Source organism: Eleutherodactylus coqui, chromosome 8 (assembly GCF_035609145.1).
Source record: "Eleutherodactylus coqui strain aEleCoq1 chromosome 8, aEleCoq1.hap1, whole genome shotgun sequence".
In the NCBI taxonomy this organism is placed as follows: Eukaryota; Metazoa; Chordata; class Amphibia; order Anura; family Eleutherodactylidae; genus Eleutherodactylus; species Eleutherodactylus coqui.
In genome coordinates this window covers 95,055,347-95,078,770 of record NC_089844.1, presented here as the reverse complement: position 1 = coordinate 95,078,770, position 23,424 = coordinate 95,055,347, and the positions used below count along the sequence as shown (strand labels likewise).

General features: G+C 41.1%; 1 protein-coding gene across 5 annotated transcripts in view; it reads right to left on the bottom strand.

Moving 5' to 3' along the window:
- PARD3B (par-3 family cell polarity regulator beta) overlaps nucleotides 1-23,424 on the bottom strand; it is a 1,131,600-nt gene that overhangs the window by 804,957 nt on the left and 303,219 nt on the right. For all 5 annotated transcript variants that reach the window (XM_066576076.1, XM_066576075.1, XM_066576074.1 and 2 more), the window contains exons 5-9: nucleotides 15,226-15,314; nucleotides 12,652-12,738; nucleotides 4,855-4,980; nucleotides 2,343-2,701; nucleotides 2,080-2,219 (exon numbers count right to left, since the gene is read on the bottom strand). In XM_066576076.1, coding sequence (XP_066432173.1) covers nucleotides 2,080-2,219; nucleotides 2,343-2,701; nucleotides 4,855-4,980; nucleotides 12,652-12,738; nucleotides 15,226-15,314 — 801 coding nt within the window. The remainder of the gene's footprint in view (nucleotides 1-2,079; nucleotides 2,220-2,342; nucleotides 2,702-4,854; nucleotides 4,981-12,651; nucleotides 12,739-15,225; nucleotides 15,315-23,424) is intronic.

Genomic DNA, 23,424 nt, shown 5'->3' with positions numbered 1-23,424 from the left:
GAACAGGTTGCCACATGAGGTGGTGAGTTCTCCTTCAATGGAAGTGTTCAAACAAAGGCTGGACAGACATCTGTCTGGGATGATTTAATGAATCCTGTATTGAGCAGAGAGTAGGACCCGTTGAGGTCCCTTCCAACTCTACGATTTTATGGCTTTTGTTGGGCTCATGGGAACCTGCCCTGTGAGCACCATAACTTAGTTTATTGTGCTTGCAGCCGATGACAAGTTCTCTTTAAAGAGGTTTTGACAACATTTTTAAATAAATGCCCTAGGGTAGGAGATGGTGCAAAAAAGCCATTTCTCACCCTCTCACATTACTTCTGATCTAGTGCTGCCAACCCTTCAGTCCCTGTTGATAAAAGAATGACATCATCATATTCATTGCTCACATGACACATGCGGCCAATTTCAGGCCTCAGTGGTTATATGTGCATCAACAGCATTTAACAATCAAGGCCCGTGATAGGCTGAAATTGATATTGTAAGCAGGGAAGGCTACATCATCACTTCCTGTATCAGCGAAGACCCGAACAGAGGAGACCAGATTACCACTGCTGGACTAGAAGAAATTTGAAAGAGTAACATCCTTTTTTTTGCACCATTCTCCGCCCTGAGGCACTTTTTTGTTTAAAAGACCTTTTCCATAGTTGTGATGGACATACATAACATTGCACAGATTCTCATTTATTCTATAGATTTTTAAAATATCCTATTAATGTTTTCTGGTAAAAGGAAGAAAGTTCCCTCACTGGGATCTCCAACAATTAGTCAGAACAGTAAACTGCAACAAAAGTAGCTTTCTCATTCTTAAAGCCAAATTAAACCCATAGATTATCGTCCAATTTTCGTTACAACGATAAAAGTGAGCGATGGTTTTGCTTTTAAAGACGGGCGATTTTAACCTAATGAAAACTGTTGCAAAATTGACGTAGCGGCGGGGCTTTTCAGTCGTTGTATTATTATTGTGTAGTGTTTGCATTAAACGCTACATTGAGTCGCTAAACAACTAAACGAATGGCATTTTAACCAAATGAGAAGTAAACGGCCGAACAGCGGATTTTAAGCAGACTGAAAGACAATGATGAGGGAATCGTTAACGAAAACTACACGATGGGCGCAAGATAGACACAACGATTATCGCTAAGACGATGGCTTTTGAGCAAATTTTGAGCGATAATCGTTGTGTCTAAGTGGGCCTTTAGGAAAAGCAAGCATATGTGCGCATTACATAGATACATCATTGATGTCAATGGATACTGTTTAGAGATGAGCGAGCATACTCGATAAGGCAAACTACTCGAGCGAGTAGTGCCTTATTCGAGTACCTGCCCGCTCGTCTCTAAAGATTCGTCTGCCAGCGCGGATGAGAGGTGAGTTGCGGCGGTGAGCAGAGGGGAGGGGGGGGGGGGATGGAGAGGGAGAGAGAGATCTCCCCTCTGTTCTTCCCCGCTCTCCCCCGCTGTTCCCCGCCACCTGCCGCACCCGAATCTTTAGAAACGAACGGGCAGGTACTCCAATAAGGCACTACTCGCTCGAGTAGTTAGCCTTAGTGAGTATGCTCGCTCACCTCTAATACTGTTTAATTCTGCATTTCACCTCTGCTGACAGTGAAGGGGAAATGAAAACTTCCAGCTGAATACCATGCAGATTTTTCATGGGGATCAGTGTGATCTGCTTATTACTGGTGGATACTTCTAGCAAGAGGGGATTGTTAAAAAAAATAAAGCTAGACGGAGAGAAGAGATAGATAGATACAGATGGAGAGATAGAAGAGATGCAGTTTGAGTCCTAAAAAAGTATGATTAATGACATACGTGGAATAGAATAGCTTTTAATTGGTTTAGGTTCTAGCAAGTTTACTTTATCATTTGCAACCCAAACTTCATTTTGCTTTATCTAAGATATTTCGTTCTGTTCAGAGAAATTCCTCCTACAATGAGTCAGTATAAACCACACATGTTAAATAAATTACGCATGAAGGCTGGAATGGTGAAATCTAAATGAAAATTATGAATGTTCTTGGCCTTTGAATTCATCTAGTTTTCCAGAAAATGAGAATAGAATAGACAGGCCACATACCTCAATTATCCGGTCTCCAGATTGGAGTCGTCCATCTTTTATAGCTGCTCCTTTGGGAAGAATGTTCTTTACAAAAATTGGACCAGGTCCATGTACAGTAGAGTCTCTAGTGACAACTGTAAATCCAAGTCCATCTGGACCTGTAAATGGATATCAACAACCGAAAATGGGAAAAATGTAAAAAAACAAAAAACTGTTAGTTACTACTCTCGTATATTACTTGTGTAAGTGTTGTTCAAAAACCTGTAAAATATCGGGATTACCTTTTTTCAGATCAATTCTTATTCTCTTGATATATCTTTTGCTTCCAAATCCCAGAGGTGACAAAGATGGAGGAGAGTATGCAGTAACATGACTTGTCAAATCAGGAACTAGGGGATGGTGTAATGGCTGGGCAAATTCTAAGCCATTACTTTGCTCAATCATCTTTACATGTAACTTTCCGTGAATAGGTGGAGGAGGTGGCTTTATGTTAGGAACCTCATCATCTTCATCATCATGATTGTCTAGGGCTGACAGAGATGAAATATTGTCCTTCTCATACAGTTCACGGTTATGTAATGGGACCACCTCTACTAAGACATTGGGGTGCTTCATTGCTTGAAGGAATATATCTTGTGCCCTAAATGAAAAATGAAAGTTTGAAAGATAACTGAAGATGATTTTATATGTCTGAAATACATAATAATTAGAGATGAGTGAGCATACTCGCTAAGGACAATTACTCGATCGAGCATTGTCCTTAGCGAGTACCTGCCCGCTCGGAAGAAAAGGTTCGGCTGCCGGCGCGGGTGAGAGGTGAGTTTCGGCAGTAAGCAGATGGGAGAGAGGGAGAGAGAGAGATCTCCCCTCCGTTCCTCTCCGCTCTCCCCCGCCGCTTCCCGCCGGCAGCCAAATCTTTTCTTCCGAGTGGGCACATACTTGCTTAGGGCAATGCTCGATCGAGTAATTGCCCTTAGCGAGTATGCTCACTCATCTCTAATGATAATAAGAAGCATGCGAAGAGTTGATTTTTTTTTTGTAGTCCTTTCTGTTACCTCTGCATTCGGACTGTTATTTTGAAATGACTGAAAGGGAGACTGTAATTGATTCTGAGGCAATTAAACCGACTATACCAATACCTAATGGAAATCGTACTCATTCTCAAAGTCTTTTTTTTTTAAATAAAAAGCGATTAATTCATACCTGGAAATATGAGTTTTAAAAACTGTTCCCGCCCATCATGCTAGTTCTGACAGAGCAGTCCCAGTGGGTGGTCCAGACCATCTCGGCTGCCGGAATACGTCCCATAACGCCACCCCTCGCCATTAGTGTGATATGAGTGACATACCAGGGGTCATTTACAGGACTAGTGAACTCATACATGTGTCTGGAGATTACAGCCCAACGCTTGTGCAGTTAATTTGGCCACATTGAGGGCAGATTCAATGTTCTAATATGTACATGTACTTGGCCGAAATCTACAGGCGCATGGTCAAAATCAGCATGCTGCATGGGGAAAGGTTAAAACTCATTCCTCCAGGTGTAATTTAAATGGCAGCTGAAGATGGCCCGCACAGAGGTGTACTGAGAGTGCTATATGACATGCAAAAATTAGCAGAAAGTGCAGCTACTCTAAGGTAGTTAAATGACATCATCAAGGCATTTCTGTGACTATTAAATCTGGTACTATGGAGAGTAGTCTGTACAATGTATAAACCTGCCAAGCATGGGCAATGGCTGTGGGGAGGATGGGGGAATGCAGCAGGTGAATGGTGTCCAATTCTTATTAACTTCATAATGTTAAATCCCCTTTTCACATCTGCCCTGGGTCTGTAGGTGATTTCCACTGTTTGGCTCCAAAAGACAGAAATACTGGAACCGCCAGATCTAGCACATGCTGGAGCCGGACAGCTCTGATTAGACCCCATTGATTATAATAGGGTCCATCTAACTTCTGACTGGCGTTTTATTACAAGGGACAGTGCAGCATGCTGTGCTATATAATTTCTTGTATTATACTTTCTTTAAGGGTATGTTCATACATAGCTAATTTGCTGCAGATCTTGTTGCAGACCTGCAGCGGACTTCACCCCATTCATTGAAAGGGTTAAATCAGCTACAGATTTGCATCAAAATCTGTGACAAAATGCACATCAAATTAGCCATGTGTGAACACACCCGCAAACTAGACAGCCCTTTAGTATTTCAACAGAATTTAAGTACAGAATTGTCACCTAACAGTAGAGATGAGCGAGCATACTCGTTAAGGGAAATTACTTGAGCGAATATGGGCATTTTTGAGTACATGCCTGCTTGCCCGAAAAGATTCGGGGACTGGCGGGGGGAGATCTCTCTCTTTCCTCCCTGCTCTACCCCGCCAGCCCCCGAATTTTTTCGGACGAGCAGGCATGTACTCGAAAATGGCGATATTCGCTCGAGTAATTTGCCTTAACGAGTACGCTCACTCATCTCTACCTAACAGTTATCCTGCACTACAAACATACTTTTGTCACCATACCCATCTTCCAGGCTATATTCACATAGGTGATTTTCCCACGCGAGTTCTGGCCAATTCAGAGATGGACATTACTCATTCGGGCACGGAACTTATTCAATTGAATGGGTTAATTCACACTAGCGATTTTTCTTTTAGATAGTCCAAGTTTTAAAAAAAATCGCTGCAAGGCTATACAATTGTCCTTTTTTTCCCCCGTAAACCTTCCTTTTATAAGTTGTCTGTTTCTTATAGGTGAATCTACACACAGTACCGCAGGAATGGTACACTCTACTTACTGGGTAAATGTTTTGTCTAAAAGTTCAATTTTGTTAATTTTCACAATGCATTCGTTTTCTTGGAAAAGGCCATCTCGTTTAGTTCTACTGCTTTCCTCTATTCCACGTATGTACAGGCCCAGAGCCCTAAAAAAATGAAAGAATGGTAGATCATACTTATTACATCCATAGTTGTAATATGATTGCAGTATAGAGTACACATTAACACTAGACAAGGGCCGCCTGCAGACGCCCAGGCCGAATCCTGCTGCGAGAATTCACACAGCGGGATGCAACCTGTGCCCCAGTATTGACCTTATACTCACCCGTCTGGTGTCTTCTCTCTCTGCACTACGATGTTCCGGCTGATGCACAGCAGCATATGCACACTGCAGAGCCGGCGTGTCAGCGGGGACGTTTACGCACGGGCCTCTGGACACGCCGCGATTTGTTTACCGCACGAGTTTTCACGCGGTCAAATCACGACTGTCTGAATAGGATTGGATTATCTAATGCAATCCTATGGCAGTGGGCACAGGCAGAAATTCTGAGGGAAATCCAAATGCGGAATTTCTGCCCGTGTGCCAAAGGTAGAACGTGCAAAGAATGAAAAAATAAACAAAATGCAATTCCTAATATACCGCACTTAATTACAAGGAGTATTACAGCGAATAAAGCGACATCATTGTAAAATGTTTCCAATAGACTTTATGTACTACAATCTTCATGGTTTGCAAGGCTTTAGCAAGCATTCCATTCTAGAGGATGACAATCTGTCCTGGCCTGTCATGGCCTCTTTTAACATCAAGAGAAACCTCACCATTTCAACTATACTGAGATGGTGACTAGGGACAGTAAAATTGGACGGTACTGTCAATGATGTGTATTTTACTTCTTTGTGGTCTCCAACCAATCTAAAAACACTGATTTCTACAATTGTATCAATAATTTAGTTTTCTCACATATAGATACGAGTAAGAGACTGGTCCATATACATAACACTGTTATATACTGACATCGTTATCTAGTAATGTGGACAAGTAATAAAAAACTGGATTAGCTAGCTGGGTGACAGTTAGAAGGAGGGGTAAAGGGAAGAGTTCGGGGAAGCTAGTCCTGAACAGGCACACCCCAACAAGTTCGCAAAGTTGGCAAATGAGAGGAATGGCATTACAGGGTTAGCACTGCTGAAGGATGACATGCCCTCTGAGCGCAGAGCAGGCTAGACAGGTCCTGGTAGTGGGGGACCTAATTATTAGACGCACAGACAGGTCAATCTGCTACAAAGACCGAGGTCATTGAACACTGTGTTGTACTCCTGGCGCTCAAGTTTGACACATTGCAGATCGGGTTGACAGATTATTGAGAGGGGCTGATGAGGACCCAGCGATCATGGTGCACACTGGCACAAAGTTAGGGCACATTCAGACGACCGTATATCGGCTGGGTATTCACGCCGGTCGATATACGGCGTCTCACTCTGCAGGGGGAGGAGGCTGGAAGAGCTGGGAGCAGTGCATGAGCTCCCGCCCCCTCTCTGCCTCCTCTCCACCCCCTCTGCACTATTTGCAATGAAAGGAGGCAGGATGGGGCGGGGCTAAATTCTGGGAATTAGCCCCACCCCCTGTTCCGCCTCTCCTATTATAAGAGCTATTTCAGAGACCTAGAATGTAAGCTTAGGGCAAGGACCTCCAAAGTAGGATTTTCTGAAACACTACCTGTACCATGTGCCATAACAGAAAGGCAGCAGTAGATTAGGGAGGTAAACAAGTGGCTCAAGAGTTGGTGTAGGGAGGGTTTTGGGTTCCAGGAGGACTGAGCCGACTTTGCTGTTGGTGCAGGGTCTATGGTAGGGAAGTGCTGCATCTCAATGGAGAGGGTGCAGCTGTGCTGGGGAAGAAGATGGCTAATAGGTTGGAGGAATCTTTAAACAAGGGATTAGGAAGAGAGCAAAACAAGAGAGATAGAAGGGAAGATAGTGAAGACAGCGATTTGAGACAAAGTAATGAAAATGGGGCATGAAGAGGTGGAAGGGGTTAGCACAGTTAGAAGTGACAGAACAGTTAATAAAGATATACAAAATTACAAACTAGCCAATCACTTCTACAGTCTATGATATCTAATGCTAGAAGTCTGATTAATAAGGTTAACGAACCGTGACATATAGGGCTATTTTTTAAATATCTTTTTCACTGACTTTTTTCTGTTTTTCCGTTTTATTGGGGGTAAAAAGCTAAAAAAAAAAAAGATTTTTTTTCAAAATTTATAGTTTGTTTTTTTAAATTAGTATATTTACGCTAAAATAAAGTAAAGCAATGGGTTCCTCATTTCGTTTCAGACAGTTTTTATATATAATATGTATGGTTTTGGATTACAGGGTGCATAAGGCAACGGTTTTGGTTAGCGTCGGCTTTGGGTTAATTTCTTTTTTATGTATATATTTTTATTTTATTCTGTAATTTTGTTTTACTTTATGATTTTTTTTATTTTGTTACTATCTATGTCCCCCATGATGTCATGCAAGACCCCAGGGGGACATTCACATCTTTTTTTTTTTTTTGACACTTTCCCACTGTAAATATATCAGGGACAATACAGAGATCTCTCCCCTCATCTATTGATACTCAGGATTGTGACTATAACAAGGGGGGGCCCTCTACGTCTAGAGGAAAGAAGGTTTCTACACCGACATAGAAGGGGGTTCTTTACTGTAAGACAGGGGTGTCAAACTCCTTTTCACCGAGGGCCACATCAGGATTATGGTGACCTTCAAAGGGACGATTGTAAGACAGTATAGTAAGGGCTTAATCATACAAGCGTATTTGCGTACATAATATGCAGTGAATAGAAGCCATTGATTTCAATAATCCCGACTGCACACTGACAGAGTGTGCGCCGGGATCAGCGCTGCCAGCGTGATTACCAGCGGGGAGCTGTGGCACCCCAGCTGGTAATCGCTATAGTGATGAGTGGCCGTTGGCACGCCGCAGGCCACATAAAATGAGGCAGCGGGACGGATTCGGCCTTGTGTTTGACACCTGTGCTGTAAGAGCAATGAGCATATGGAACTCTGCCTGAGGATGGGGTAATGGTGTATTTGCTAAGAAAGTTCAAGAGGGGCCTGGACGACTTTCTTTAGTGTAACAATATTACGTGTTATATCACTGATTACTTCAGAAGGGTTGTTAATCCAGGAATTTATTCTGATTGCCATATTGCTGTCGGGAAGGGTTTCCCCCCCCCCCCCCCCCCCCCAAAAAAAATAGGTTTTTACCTGTATATTAGCATTGGGGGATAATAGGCTGAACTTGATGGACAAATGTCTTTTTTCAGCCATACACCCTATGTTACTGTAAATACTGTAGATTATCTGTGCAGAGGGTCTGCATGCTTGGTTTATGATAATGTTCTTAATTAATCCGCCTCTTGTGTAACTGTCCTATATATTACTATGCTTGTCTCTGTATGGGCATGAGTGGAAGGCATAGACAAACTAGACTGAGCACTGACTAGAAGTATTTAAAGGGGTTTTCCCGCAAAACTAACTTATCAAATGCCCTGTTAAAAATTTTTGCGACCAGTCGGGTCCAACTGCTGGGACCCCACTAATCAAAACAACAGTGGTCCTGAGTGTGCTCAAATGAACAGAGTAGGACTACTGGAGATAGCCAAACAATTGTACACAGCTATCTTGAGCAGTGCAGTGGTAGTGCATATCCATGACTACCCCTCCATTCATTCGGACACATGCAGGACCACTGTTCTGATGATCAACAGGGGTCCCAAGTGGTCGGACCCGTGTGATCCGCCACTTCTACTTATCTTGTGAATAGGTGACAAAAAGGGTTGTCCAATGGAACTAACTTAAATATGCTAGAGCATTCTGCGTAGAGTGCTTTTAACATAAAAGCTTATGAATAAATATCATTAAACATAAAAATGAGATTTCATTTAAGTTCCTATAGAAGATGGAAAAAGAAGCATTTCTATTAAATCCTGTATATTCCAACTAGCTAGCAGACTGCTAAGAGCATGCTGTGCGTGTAGGCAATTTCCACCATTATAATTTCATGTTGTGCGGAGGTTACTTTACCATTGACTACACTGACTAACTTGTCACTTTTACAGACACATGGGTCCAGCCCTCTACATTCATTTGAGGGTATAAGTATATGTATGGATCAGTGAGTTGGAGAGACAATATTAAGCAATTTGCGGATGACGTCCCCTCTCTCTGACACAAAGAACTTTACATTACGCCACATTCTAATAACATTTTTTTCCCAGAGACTCCCTATGAAAGGTTAATTACTAGTGGAAAAACACAGGTTAAACTATGCATTTCTAGGCAAGTAAAATGTTTTGACTACACAATGTCTACTGTGGCACTTAATAGGAGAACGGTAGAGAGAAAATCCACTAGAAATGTACTGTCTAAGTAGATGATTAGTCTACTTGAGCATAATTTGGTATTCCATGACTCATAAGAATAACAGTACTACTATTACCACACTTTCTACTATACGAAGCATATGCCAGGTTAAAAAACAAAGCGTTACCCAAACTTTAGCTGTTTGATAGGGGCCCGCTGCTGATCAGAGGACCAAAAGGGGCTGCGATGTTCGTGAAGGTGCTGCAGCCTCTTCAAAGTTTACATCTGAGTGTGATCCTATGAGTACTCAAAACGCCATATTTATTCTACTGTGTTTCCCCGAAAATAAGACAGTGTCTTATATTAATTTTTGTTCAAAAAGGTTTAACTTTTTTACATGTATAGCTGCCTGGACACTATTTAAATTGACTTTTTTAATTAACTGTTAGAAGGGCTTAATTTTGGAGTGGGGCTTATATTTCAAGCATCCTCAAAAAGCCTGAAAAATCATTTTGCATCCTCAAAAATTCTGGAAAATCATGCTATGTCTTATTTTCAAGGAAACAGGGTAGCGGTCGTCCTGAGTACTATAGACTTGTCCTACTGAAGTGAATGTGACAATCTTGGCTTGGCATGCATTTAAACCGCACAAAAATTGAATAGTTTCAATTGTTCATTGGAAAATTGCTATTCAGCAAATCATTACAACACCTCTTCAGATGAAAGGATCTGAAGCAGATGAATAATGATTAAGTCCGCATGAAAGATCCAATCAGCGAAATTCCAACGATTTATCGCTGATCGTTCACTGCACACGTTCACACCTAGCAATTATCGTGCACACCAGTCCATCTAATGATTATTGGCATGCTGTGTAAAAGGGCCCTAAACAAGGTGTGCTGAGCTATCGGCGATGTGTGAGTTTATACCTGTTTTGTTTGTACTATGTATTCTGATGTTTGGCCTATCCTGAGGACAGACAATCGATGGCTGGATAACCTGTTTAATGTATTTTTGAGGATTTCACTTTTTTTTTGTGCTAAATAAAAACTTTAGCAGAGAGACATGAGGATTCTGGGAAAAAAAGATGAGTAAAGCAGATAGAGATCAGCTGCATGCATTGGGCAAACAACAGATACTAGATTAACGCTCGACCTGAGTACTGAATGGAGAAAGAATGAACTGATGTAAGATAAAAATGTATGAAGAAAACTTGGAAGGGAATTTTGTTTATGAAAACTGGAGACAGTTTTAAGTGGATTGAGCAAAGGATAAATCTGTTTTGGCAGTAGGTCACTTATTACAAGTAATCCACATTAACACATGAAACAATCGGGGGGGGGGGAAAGAATTCTCTGTATATTAATCTATGAGTCAACAACTCATGCGCTACAAACCCGTTAACCTATTAGAGTAAATATGGCACACGCTTCATATGGGGATCGTAATGATATACATGGATGGCATTGTTGATTGTATGCAGCTGTTTGTTGGGAGTCTCAATATTGGGGCAATCAGTAGGGAGCTCATTTTAGGCAGAATCCACTAACAAAAGAGGACTGTTAAAAAAGTCAACTCTTTTAAATCTCAAGTTTGCCTTCGGACCATCTTCGGAATCCTTCCACTGATAAAAATATAAGGTGGAAGTAAAAAGCTTTTAAAACTTTGCAACGGGGTCCAGCATATTTTGGTTTATTCCCCTGGAGACCAGCTATGGCAATTCGTAAAGCTTTGGTTTTCTTCCTTTGCCAACGCTTGGATTTCCCCAAAATGCACAGAAATCAACACAGCCAAGAATTTGTCATGGCGCTTTCATAACTCACTTTGTTAAATTCTGATTGCTGGCTTTTCCAGTCCAACAAATGGATAGAATAGATTATTTTTACTGTGTTATGCACAGTCGTCGTCTATTAATTGAGATATAACAAGAATGACACAGATGTAGAGGTTGGAATTCCTGCCATAGAGGCCATATTACAGATTTTGTGCCGGCTGCTAAGCAGCTTAAAATTCAAAGGAAAAGCTTCATGTATCACACATACGAATTGTCCCATGGGTTACAATGCAGATATTTTCACCAAATGGCACAATTTTTGAGGTACATATAACGTGCTTTGTAACTATTGTGTAACTTTTATTGCATTTTTGTGGAGTGGAATGAAAAACACAAAAATTCCACCATTGATGTTTGGATTTTGTTTTTGTGGAGCTCACTGTCATATAAACAACATCAGTTGGGAGGGGTATCATCAGTCCATAAGAAGAGCGCCTAGAAGGCGATTGAGGAGACTTATAAGGCCATGCATTCTCCTCTGAGAAATATATGACAATAAAGAAGATGGAATACCTCTGCAGCGCCACCTATTGGATATACAGGTGTTTTGTAATAATGATTGGGAATTGAAAACCAATCAAAAACAAATTTACAAAGGACCTGAATAAAGGGTCAGACATTGATTTGCAGGAATGCTGCTATCCTATAGGTGGCGCTGCAGAGGTATTGTTCCATCTCCCTTATTTACATAAAAACAACATGGTACGTTATTCTCTGGGGCAGCACAATTATAATGATACCAAATGCATAAGGTGTTTTTGTTTTATTTTTGCTTTACTACTAGTGCAAAGTAAAACCACTTCTAAAAAATTAGCTTTTGTGTTGCTGCATTCATAACATTTTTAATGTTCCATTGATGGAGCTATGTGAGGCCTGTTTTTTTTGTGGGATAAGCTGTAGTTTTGTGCCATTCGGTGGTTTATACTAATAATTCTATTTTCATTCTGTTTGATTGAGAGGCGGGATTAATAAAAATTGCATTTTTTTTTCACGCAGATTAAGTAATACAAAAATGTTTTCACTTAGGTAGTTTCAAACTCATCCATAGCAATTTTGTGGGTGCTTTCTGTGTTTTTTTACACATAATAAAAAAAGATTTTTTTTTTAGCTTTTTTTCTCCCACAATTTTTAAAAAACTTTTTTCTCTTTAATTTTATGCCTACTAAGCATTTTGAACTTCACCTACATTGATCATCCATATAATACACTGAAATAGTTTAGCACAGACCATGGAATCTGAGGGGTTAAATGGCTGGGATCTGAGGTTTCTTCTAGCAGTTGGAGCAGGAGCCTCGCTGTTATTGGAAAGCTGAAGTTCCATACCAGGCTTAATGAGTTAGTACCGTACTTGGCATATGCATCAGCATTAGATCCATAACTGAGCGATGTAAAAAAGCGTATTAGCAGTAAGGGTTATTCTGCAGGTATGGAAGAAGATAAATAAAAGAACCAAAACAGAATGCCTTCAGTGAAATGCCATTTTATCAGATCCTGCCTATGTAGTGTAGGGGAAAGGTGTTCTTTATTATTAAGTGACTGCTTAGCCAAGAAGAAAAAAATGTCTTTTAAAAAGTATAAAACTAATAACTCGGGTCTTCAGCTGAAACCTTACCGTCCGCTAAGAGAAGAATAGAAAGGCACAACGTGAATGCCCAGTGGTCCATCATCCCCGGAAATTTCTACTTTTCTTGTCAACTCACTGTAAAAGAAAAAGGGAAAAACATAGGTTTTGTTAAGGTAGGCACTGATGAAAATTACTATTATAAAAAGCGAGTGGCATTTAGTACATTTTTGAGGCTAATGGTATTACTTGACAGTTCATTGCAGCAAAACTAATAGATCTCATTGAGCAAAGGGATTGAAATGAAAATTTCTATATAATGGAGAAGCTAGCATGCTTGACCAACTTTTGATCACTATTCGCGAAAGCAGTTGATGGAGGGTTTCATTATTCACCCCTTCACTTCTGGAAAGGTCAGAAGCCTTTTGCTGCAGAAAGAGGTCATGTCAATTGACTAGTGTGTTCAGAAGCGGCTATTAACGTCACTTAATTTGAGGCCTTAATATAGCCTCTTACCTACCCGTGTGGCAGAATAAGCCTGCTCACTCAGAGAAATTGGGTACTGTGATTAGAATGAGAATTATTATCTGCAGCCATCTACAACCCCAATTCCAAAAAAGTTGGGATACAGTGTAAAATGTTAATAGCTGTAACGGATAAAAGAATGCAATGATATGGAAATCTCATATAACCATATTTTCTTCCCAATAGAGCAAACATCAGAGGTGGAAAGTCAGACATTTTTAATTTAAACTAATTAACACATTTGCTGATCTCGGGATTATTCTGACTGCCAGATTGGAGTCGGGAAGGAATTTTTAACCTTAGGCTGGTCTCACATGATCAGATTTGAATTGCAAATTGTGCGAACGTCACCCACGCGTACAGTTCGAGCTAAAACGCGGGCATTGAAAAGCATGTCGTTTCAAACCTTCCTTCCCACCCACAGGGACAGACTGCGTATTCCGTGGGCTGAAGAAAAATTGCAGCATGCTCTATTTTACAGCGGATTCCACGTGGGTGGCCTCCATTGACATCAATGGATGTGTGTGACTTACAGCTCATACGCAATTAAAATAGTCTATGGGCTGCAGGGGTACCCATGTCATCACTAAGCGACAGCGCAGGAAATGAAAAAAAAACAAACCTGTACTGCGCATGATCGCCTGCATACCTCCGCAGTAATACGCAATACAATTATGCGGTGTATGCAGGGCCACCAGCCGGAATCCGCTTCGGGCCTCCTGCATACAAAATTCAACACGGTTGTGTCAGCCCGGCCTTAAATGGGGAAAATTGGCCTCTACCTTATTGGGTTTTTTTGCCTTCCCTCTGGATGGCAGCAACACATCCCAAAAAAGTTGGGACAGGACCATGTTTACCATTGTGTAGAATACCCTCTTATATCCAGAACATTTGCATGTGCAAGTCTATGTTTTACTGTACTTTTTACAAGTGCAAAAAAAAACTCGCAACCACGCTCCCATTCATTGAAATGGGCAGTTAAGCTAATCAGTTCAATATGTGCTTTTATTTCGTGCGCAAATGTGCAGGAAAATGGAGCATGCTGCATATTTTTCTGCACAAATGAAATGCATTCACAAAATACGCTCATGTGAACAAACCCATGGAAATCAATGGGATCTATTCCCTGTGTATTGTGCGTGCAAAACACTGCGCAAATACGATTGACACAGACCATACAGAAACATTTCTCTATGAAGTTGACAGCTGAAATCCTTTCCCCATTGCTTCAAGGAGCTGCCAGCCCAAGTAATCACACATCTGCTCAGGAAGGAAGAATCGCTGACTTTTCTGTAACTTTTCTTGTAGCTGATATTTAGAATTTATTGTTAAAAGGGCAGGAGACGGTCATTGTGTCTTTGAAGGTCAACACAATAAGGCTGGGGGATTTCAAAACATATACAGTAACTTAATTCTCTTCTGGTTTTCAGAAATCAAACAGATTTTCTTGGAAGAAAGTTATCAATTTCATAGAGCAAAAAATACTGGAAACTTAGATTTTCCAACAAAGGTTATATTTTGGATTGCATGAAGTTAGCTGCACTGTATATATAGAGGGAAGCAGTGATATGTGCAAAATGTTCAAGGGAACCTATCAGGTCATTTAGGCACTAAAACAACTCTACATAGAGTCCAAAGCCTTGCAATAGTATATGGGGTTTATAGAACTTAACAAACCTCAAGCACAAGTAGCGTCTGATCTCCATAGTGTATATTATATGATTTTTTTGCCTATTTTAGGGATTTTGTTTTCCGCAGTCTTCAAGTTATAATAAGTGCCATAATAGTTAATAGTGACAGTAAACTAAATGTGTTGTATAGGTCACCTGGGAGCTACAAATGTAAGGAACGTCTATAATCATTATTGACATGCATGTAAGTAAAGCCATATGGTTTACTTAGGTGTATTCCTAAAACAAATCCATTATTTACTCTATGCTCAATAGGGCCATATGGCAATGCACTGCAAGGCTTCTGCAATCTGACAGTACATTACTGCAATACACAGGGAGAAGAAATATGGGAAACTCTCCTTCAGTCGCAAATAATTCAGAAATTCCAACATTACTGGGACAAGACCGTTTAATAGGAAATTATTACCTGTTCGTAAATCTAAATTTCTGTAATCTCATTTCTTCTTCTTGCCAAGTGTGATCTCTTTGGTCTTCAGTAAGTACTGCAGATCGCCCCTGAAAAAGTAGAATTGTGTAGAGTAATTAAACATGTATTGTCATGCAGCTTAGGTGGAATCATTTTCATTACTATTTTCCGCTCCTTAAACCTTGAATCGAGAGAGTGATGCCCCATTTACACGGGACGACAGTTGGCTAAACAACTACACGAGTGCTGACGTCACTGCTTAGATCGTTAGCACTCGTACTGAGAATTTATATAGGCAGAGTTCACATGTGTTTTAAAGAAAGTTTATCGTCATGAAAATTGGCCTTGAAGTATATGTGATAAGGCTCCAGACTAAAAAAAAAAAAAAGACTGCCTAGGAGCCCTTGGCTCCTAAGCTGAAGATATTTTGGTTTGCAACAATTTTTTTTAGGTAGCTGGCACGTGTCAAAGCAGGCTTCACATAAATACTTTCTACCAATAATGCATCCTGGTGCCTCCCCCCATCAAATACGTAACATATATGCTCTCAGCTAGCCACATGATATAAAAGTACGAGGTCATGCTCTTCCATTGCTCCATGGTTCAGTCCTAATGCTAACATGGCCATTATCAGTTTTCCGTGGTAGACAGGGGGCAGCATAGCACTCTGACCAGTCTGCAGTAAGCTGCAATGCACTTTGAGTTCCGATATACTTCAAAAACATAAAAACTGACTATGGTACACCATGGTGCACACTGTATGAGTACGGACGATGTATATGTAAAATAATTGATCATACGTTCATGATGATAATGTGCAATGTGAGAACAACGCTAAATACATAAATAATAGTGAAGTGCTCCAAAACCTGTTCGTCCTTCTTGCTGAACTGGTGAGAAATTACATCCATACAATGTAGACCAGGGAAAACAAGAATAAGCAGGATATAGGTGCTGCTAGAGAAAAATGCACAGAGACAGAACTGGTCCAGTGGAGGCCTTTTTCATGCTTTGTGTTCCGGTGTTGAACTGGCCCCTCCATTAGGTTGAAGGCATCAGGTAGGCCGTCGTGTGTTCCATATCGTAACGTGTATCATGAATAAAGGCCTACACTGAATTTGTTTCGTTTCCACGAGTGTTCTCCAGCAGTACCCATTTATCCTGCATTTTCTCCTATTTTACCTGGTCTCTTAGTGTTCTGGCACCTCAATATCATATGCAGCAGTAACTTTTCAAGCAACTCGTACTACAAAAAGATCTCCTATAGGATTAGGCCAAAAGCACTAGCCTTCACACCCTATTCTTACCAATGAACCTTGAGCAACCTTTACCCTGTCCTTCCTTGAACCACTTTAGTAGGTAATAACCACTACACACTTGGAACACTGCAAAATAACGGCCTTTTTGGAGAAGCTCTGACCCACTCATCTAGCCCTCACAATCAGTCCGTAGTACAATTCTTGCAATTGCCCACTTCTTCTGTTTCCACACACACATATAAAATTAGAAAAATAAAGTATTCACTGGCAGCCTAATCTATCCCTCAGAATAGGGGGATAGATTAGGCTGCCAGTGTTCTCAAAAAGTTATCTGATTTTGTAGTGGCCTTTGGTCCACCAGACCTCTTCCTATCAGAGTTTCCTCCAGTTTCCAAGTGCCTTTTGATGGTATAGGAAGCTGGACGGACTACCACCTTGAGCTTTCTTGGCAATTTTGTCTTTAGGACAGACCTACAATTCTAAGGGTCATAATAATCCTTTGGTCTTTGGTCAATTGCATTTGTCTTGCCATTATGATAGCAATTTGCTCTGCCTTAGGGCTCGTTCAGACGAGCGTGTTTTGGTGCGTACTTAGGTGCGTACATACGTCCGCACCTAGGTACGAGCAAAAGCACGCGTGATCACAGCTGCGTGCTTGTTGTCAATGGAGCCGCGGCTGCTGCCGGCGGCTCCATTGAAAACAATGCTCTGTCGGTCCCCTGCATTCTTTTCCAGGGAACGGCTTTACATATAAGCCCTTCCCTGAAAAAGAAACATTTTAGTGCAAAACAAAAAAAGAATTAAAAAAAACACCTCTCCGCTGCTTCTGTGACCCCCGCAGGCATGAAGAACACATCTGCCGCATGCGGCAGATGTATCCTTCACCCCCCGCTAGTTAAAAGAATTCCCTGCTGCTGCATCTGCCACATCTGTGGCAGATGCAGCAAAAGGAATTCTTCAATTCTCAACCGCAGCTGTCAAACATGACAGCTGCAGTAGAGAATCCTGCTGCCGGCATCCTGTCAATGGCTTTTCAGGGAAGGGCTTCATAAGCCCTTCCCTGAAAAGCCATTTACAATAGTGCAAAAAATAAAAAAAAAACAATTCTCACCTCCCTTCAGCTGCTGGGGCTCAGCCGCGACTTCTAGCGCTGTCCCAGGCTCTGTAGTTCTGAGCTATCAGCAGCCGGGGATTTAAAATCCCCGCCTGCTGGTAGCTCTGATTGTGGTTGGCTTAATTGCTTCAGCCAATCACAATCAGAGCTACCAGCAGGAGAGGATTTAAAATCCCCAGCTGTTGATAGCTCAGCAGCACTACAGAGCCGGGGACAGCGGCAGAAGTCCCCGCTGAGCCCCGGCAGCTGTTAGTGGCTTTGCAGGGAAGGGCTTCATAAGCCCTTCCCTGAAAAGCCTTTTAAAATAGTAAAAAAAAAGAAAAAATATAGGTACTCACCTCCCTTCAGCTGCCGGGGCACAGCCGCGTTTTCTCCTGCTGTCCCCTGCACTGTGTTGCTGAACTGCTGATCTATCAGCAGCCGGGGATTTAAAATCCCCGCCTGCTGAAAGAGCTGAATGTAATTGGCTGAGGTGCTCAGACAATCACAGACAGCTCTCACCTGTCATTCATTCGGGGAGAGCTGCCTGTGATTGGCTGAGCAGCAGTTCAGCACCACAGTGCAGGGGACAGCAGGAGAAGACGTGGCTGTGCCCCAGCAGCTGAAGGGAGGTGAGTATCTATTTTTTTTGTTTTTTAAAATCACTTTTAATTGATTTCCAGGGAAGGGCTTATATGTAAAGCCCTTCCCTGAAAAACAATTCAGGTGTGCCAGCAGACCATTGTCTTCAATAGAGCCGCTGCCAGCAGCAGCGGCTCCATTGAAGTGAATGGCTGCATTTTTTTTTTCACCAAAATTTTTCCTTTTCAGTTAAGAGCCTATGTGTTAAGCTCTTCCCTGAAAAACAATTTGGTGGTGCCAGCAGACCGTTGTCTTCAATGGAGCCACTGGCAGCAGAAGCGGCTCCATTGAAGAGAATGGCTGCATTTTTATTTTTTTTTTACACTAAAATCTTTCTTTTTCAGGGAGGAGCTTATATGTAAAGTCCTTCCCTGAAAAGGAATGCAGGGAGCCAGCAGGACATTGTTTTCAATGGAGCCTCCGGCAGCAGCCGCGGCTCAATTGAAAATAATGCGTGCATTCCCTATGGTGCACTCATGTCCTATCTTTGCAGGCACGCACCTGCAAAGTACGGACATGTGCACACACCATAGGGAATGCAGTGTTGTAAATACAAATATGCACCAAAACACGCTCGTCTGAACGAGCCCTTAAAGCGCAAAACTGTCCAAATCCTGGCCTAGAGGATGTAATGCAGTATGTTCCAACACTGGTTATATAAAATCAGAGGGTTTGAAAGTAATCTATAAGAGTTGAGACATCTGTAGGAATAGTTTGCACCCAATTTCAAACTAAAATTTGCTTTCTGTGCTACAGAGCAGCTGTCGATGCGTTTCATGAAAAAAGTCCTCTGGTTAAAAACATAAATTTAGACTATTGTTGCGTTTCAGGATAAAATTTCATAATGTTATGTTTTTAACTTACTATTGAATCTTTGAACCATCTCAAGTTATTTGCTGTACTTCAATTGTGCAAATGTCAAAAATAACGGGAAAAGATTAGGTGTTCTAAAACTTTAGACCGGTAGTATATGTGTATGTAATATTATACATAATTGAGTATAAAAGTAAAAATAAAAACTATCCCGCGCCTTGGCAGAAAACCAATCTTTTTTTATTCCTGTTAAAACAACGCGTTTCGACACGATATGTCTTTTTCAAGTTCATACAGACATTGTCATATATGCTGTCTTATATAGTGTGGGATAACATGTATGTGAGGCTCACTCCCCAATCATCATGTTATCCCACACTATATAAGACAGCATATATGACAATGTCTGTATGAACTTGAAAAAGACACATATCGTGTCGAAACGCGTTGTTTTAACAAGAATAAAAAAAGATTGGTTTTCTGCCAAGGCGCGGGATAGTTTTTATTTTTACTTTTATACTCAATTATCCAGCCCGACCGTGCTTACAAACACGGTGAAAGGATATCCCTGGACGCCGCTCCAAAAAGAAACATGGAGAAGCAAGAAACCTGCTGAAGGCTAACGTGGACAACAGGTGCAGAGGGGTTAATTCCTTCACCACCGGATTAACCTTTCTGGCACCGGGTAAGTCCACCTCTCATTTAGCTATAGAAGCATTTTTAAACTGCAAGTGAGGCGCATTTTAAAGTACATTTTCTAATATTATACATACACATACATATATAATACGATATTTACACACACACAGGCTATACTTTTCTTTTGACAATACCAAAAATATGTACAGTCACCATATTAACACGGTCTTCATACTTTGGGTAATTAATAATAACTCTAATGGCTTATTTCTCTGAGATGAGACACTTTGTTTATCTGCAATGGCGAGAAATAAAAGGTTTTGTTTTTATTTGTAATGGTAAGCAATATGCTAAAAGGTAGTGAACGTATCTGCCAATAAAGCCAGCATTGTCTGATTTATCTAGTTTTCCTTATTAAGGAGGGGTTATTCCAAAAACAGCGAAGGCAACTGACAGGAGGTGATGCATTAGCTTTAATGTACTTTACTGAGAGTCCCATGACACTAATGTAAACACTACCAAATCCATAAAAGACATCCAGTTTGAAGAGGTCACTTCTGAGATGTCTGCAATTGGAAGTGCAACTATCCAGATGGCAGAAGACAAAACCATTGAATCAGACACTTAATATTTGTCTTCCTTTCTGTTGCTAAATGGCATAGCTGCAGACATAGCATTTATTTGGCATCCTTAAAAGACAGCAATAATCCAGTTCAAGTTTTGATTATTAAAGGGGTATTATCATTAAAGACAATTACTATAATTACCATAGTGCCATAAAAATGTGGTAGATGCAGGCCCCAAATTGTTCACTGTGCATCAGTCAATGTACCAAGGCTAGCCCCTGTCCACTGCGGCACACTTGGCTAGCCTGAGCCCTCTGACCTATATGCAGATAGCTGCTCTGCGGTAAATGTCCTAGCACATTCTTATCATAGCTAGCATTAAATGTAGAGAAAATCATATTAACATCTTCCCACCCATGTCATAAAGACACATCACAAGGCAAGTAAGGATTAAATGGGGCATTCCACAGACTGGGCGAAAGTTTCTACATTTCCCTAACATTTCCTCTTACTGCTATTATTCCAAACGTCCAACTAAATCATCAAACTGAACTCCAGTACCTTTTTTTTTTGCTGACCACCACCAGATTTACACATTGGTATTTAAAATAGCCGGTGAGGAGTGCCAAAACTACATCTCCCACAATGCCCCATTGCCAGTTATTGATGAGTGCACATTGACAACTATACAAACTGTGTCGTCATCACAGAAATTGAAGGCACTGAGCATGCCTGACCAGAAAACAGCGGATCACCAGGTCGTAAACTTCGGACACCAATGGAGAACTAAGCAGGTGAGGAGACCACAGGTAAAGCAATATTTCTGCAGCTTTGAAAAACAAGGTTTAATATTATACTGAAAAATTACATGTTATTGCCTTATGAAATGAAGCCTATAACTTTGATTTTGAATCACCGGAATACCCCTTAAAAAAATGGTATGCCGAGAGTTGTCATTTTCTGGACAAATGAATGGACAGCCTTCTTAATTACCTTGAGCACTGTAAGAAGGTGCACTGCTGGTTATCAAAGAGGTATTTTCACGTTAGCATTTATCGCATATACTATGGATGGGAAAACTTCTTCAGGGTCTATTCACTTGGGCGAGTTTACTGTCCGAGTTCCGTCCAAGTTTGCAACGGATAGAATTTGGACTCATTCAAGTGAATGCAGCCATGCAAATATGTTTCTTTTTTTCACAGACCAATGGTCCAAGTTAAAAAGTCGCAGCATGTCATAGTCTGGTGCAGTTTTTAATTTCGGGAAGTCTACACAACCATAGTTGTGTATATGCACCAACTTTTATTGATTTCTGCCCCACAGTTATTCTGCTAGAGACCTCTTAACACCTCTAGTTTAATTATAATCACTATTTACAGACATAGATGAGGAGGGGTCCCTTATGTTACTTCTGTCAGTGCTAGAGCAATTTTCTTTACCTTCAACCAGCTCTTGCTGAAGGCTTTGGGCACAAAGAATTTAGGGAGGGTGGTAGCACTCTATGCCCAGGCAGTGTCTGGTAACCTGAGGATAGTTCATCAGTAGTATTTGCCCAGTAAACCCCTTTAAGTGCTTATGCCTTGTTGCCATCTCCCAACATTTTTTCAGCTTGAGGTTATAGACTGTTGCCATTATATTCTTCTGTAAACTGTTTTGATATGCCTTAGAAAGATGTTCGGGGGATTTAAATGCTGCTGTCCGAATTGATAGTGACATTTAAAGGGTTAATAGTGTCGATCAGCCGCGCGGCTGATTGCAGCTGGCGCCTATGCTGTTTGAAGAGAGGTCGCTCAAACTTCCAATCTCACCCCCTTATTCTAAACAACTTTTAGCAATTAGCTCTTGAAGAAGTAATTAACACAGAGTGTTATGAAGCATGACACGACGAGATTCACCCGATCTTTGCATGTCAGCTATCGACTATCTGGTATTAGTAATCCTTCATCTGGAAAAGGTGGATTAATTACGTGCAGGTGTTCAAATATGCATCCTGTCAGAGCCTAAACTCAAGCAATATTAATTTGTCCTGCATTCACACCTAAATGAAGGGCTTTTAAACTTCTGTCCCTTTTAACAATCCAAGGATGTCCTTTGTCCTATAATAACAAAAAGTTAGAACGTCCCAGGAGATACCATTGTTGCTATTGATCTAACTAATCACAAACTCCAGTCTTCCAGTCTCTGAAATGAAAACTGCTATCAACTAAAGAAGAACTTAATAACTGGGATTATGAGTCATCTGAAAGGTGTAGTCCGACATCTTTTGTACTTTCAACAGCAGTAGTTAAATGCATCCACTCACACTGTTGTGCGATCTCCAGAACACAATGAATAGCATACCCACTTACATTCAGTGTTTGGGGCCTATTTGTGGATATTTCATGCTATGAAATATGGCGGCCATAGTTTCCCTCCTAGAACGCCTCCTGAGGAAATATGACTGAAATATTGAATTGTGTTTTCATCCAGAAAATCTGTGCACCTACTTAGTCAGAAATGTTATTTTGAAATGTGGAGCTAAAGGATGCTGCTAATGAGTGAAGAATATGCCACTTTCCACTAATAGGATTCATACTTTAAAAAGATTTTTAGATGATACACTACACTAAAAGGAGTTGTTGGAATCAAATGAAACTATGTGTATGAATGTAATGATGATGTAAGTAATTACAATATTAGAGCGAAAGGATACGTTTATTGGAGAAAACTGTACAATTCAAAGGAGGCTCCAGCCCTTTGATGTGCCACCTCTACATGATGATATACAGTCAGGCATACAGGCTCCATATGTTATCCTGCATCAGATTTGCCCATGGATGTTACAACTGGGTCTCTAGGTGCTCCACACTCATAGGCTGCTGAAGTTGGCATCCCAGCTAGTCCCATAAATGCTTGATCAGCAATAAATCTGCCAACTGGGTAGACCAAAGAAGTGTGGCAACCTGGTGGAGGCATTCCTGGGAAACCCTTGCTGTATGTGGATGAGCGCCATCATGCTGAAAAACGTTGTTGGAAGCCCCTGTCATGAGACACAACATATGTTGCTGTAGCATTTCCTGCACGTTGCCAAGCTGTCAGTGTCCCCTGATCACTACTAGGGGTGATCGACTGTAAAATGTGATGGCTCCCTAGAACATCACACCAGCAGTTAGAGCAGTGTGCCGCTCCACAGCAAAGACAGGATTGA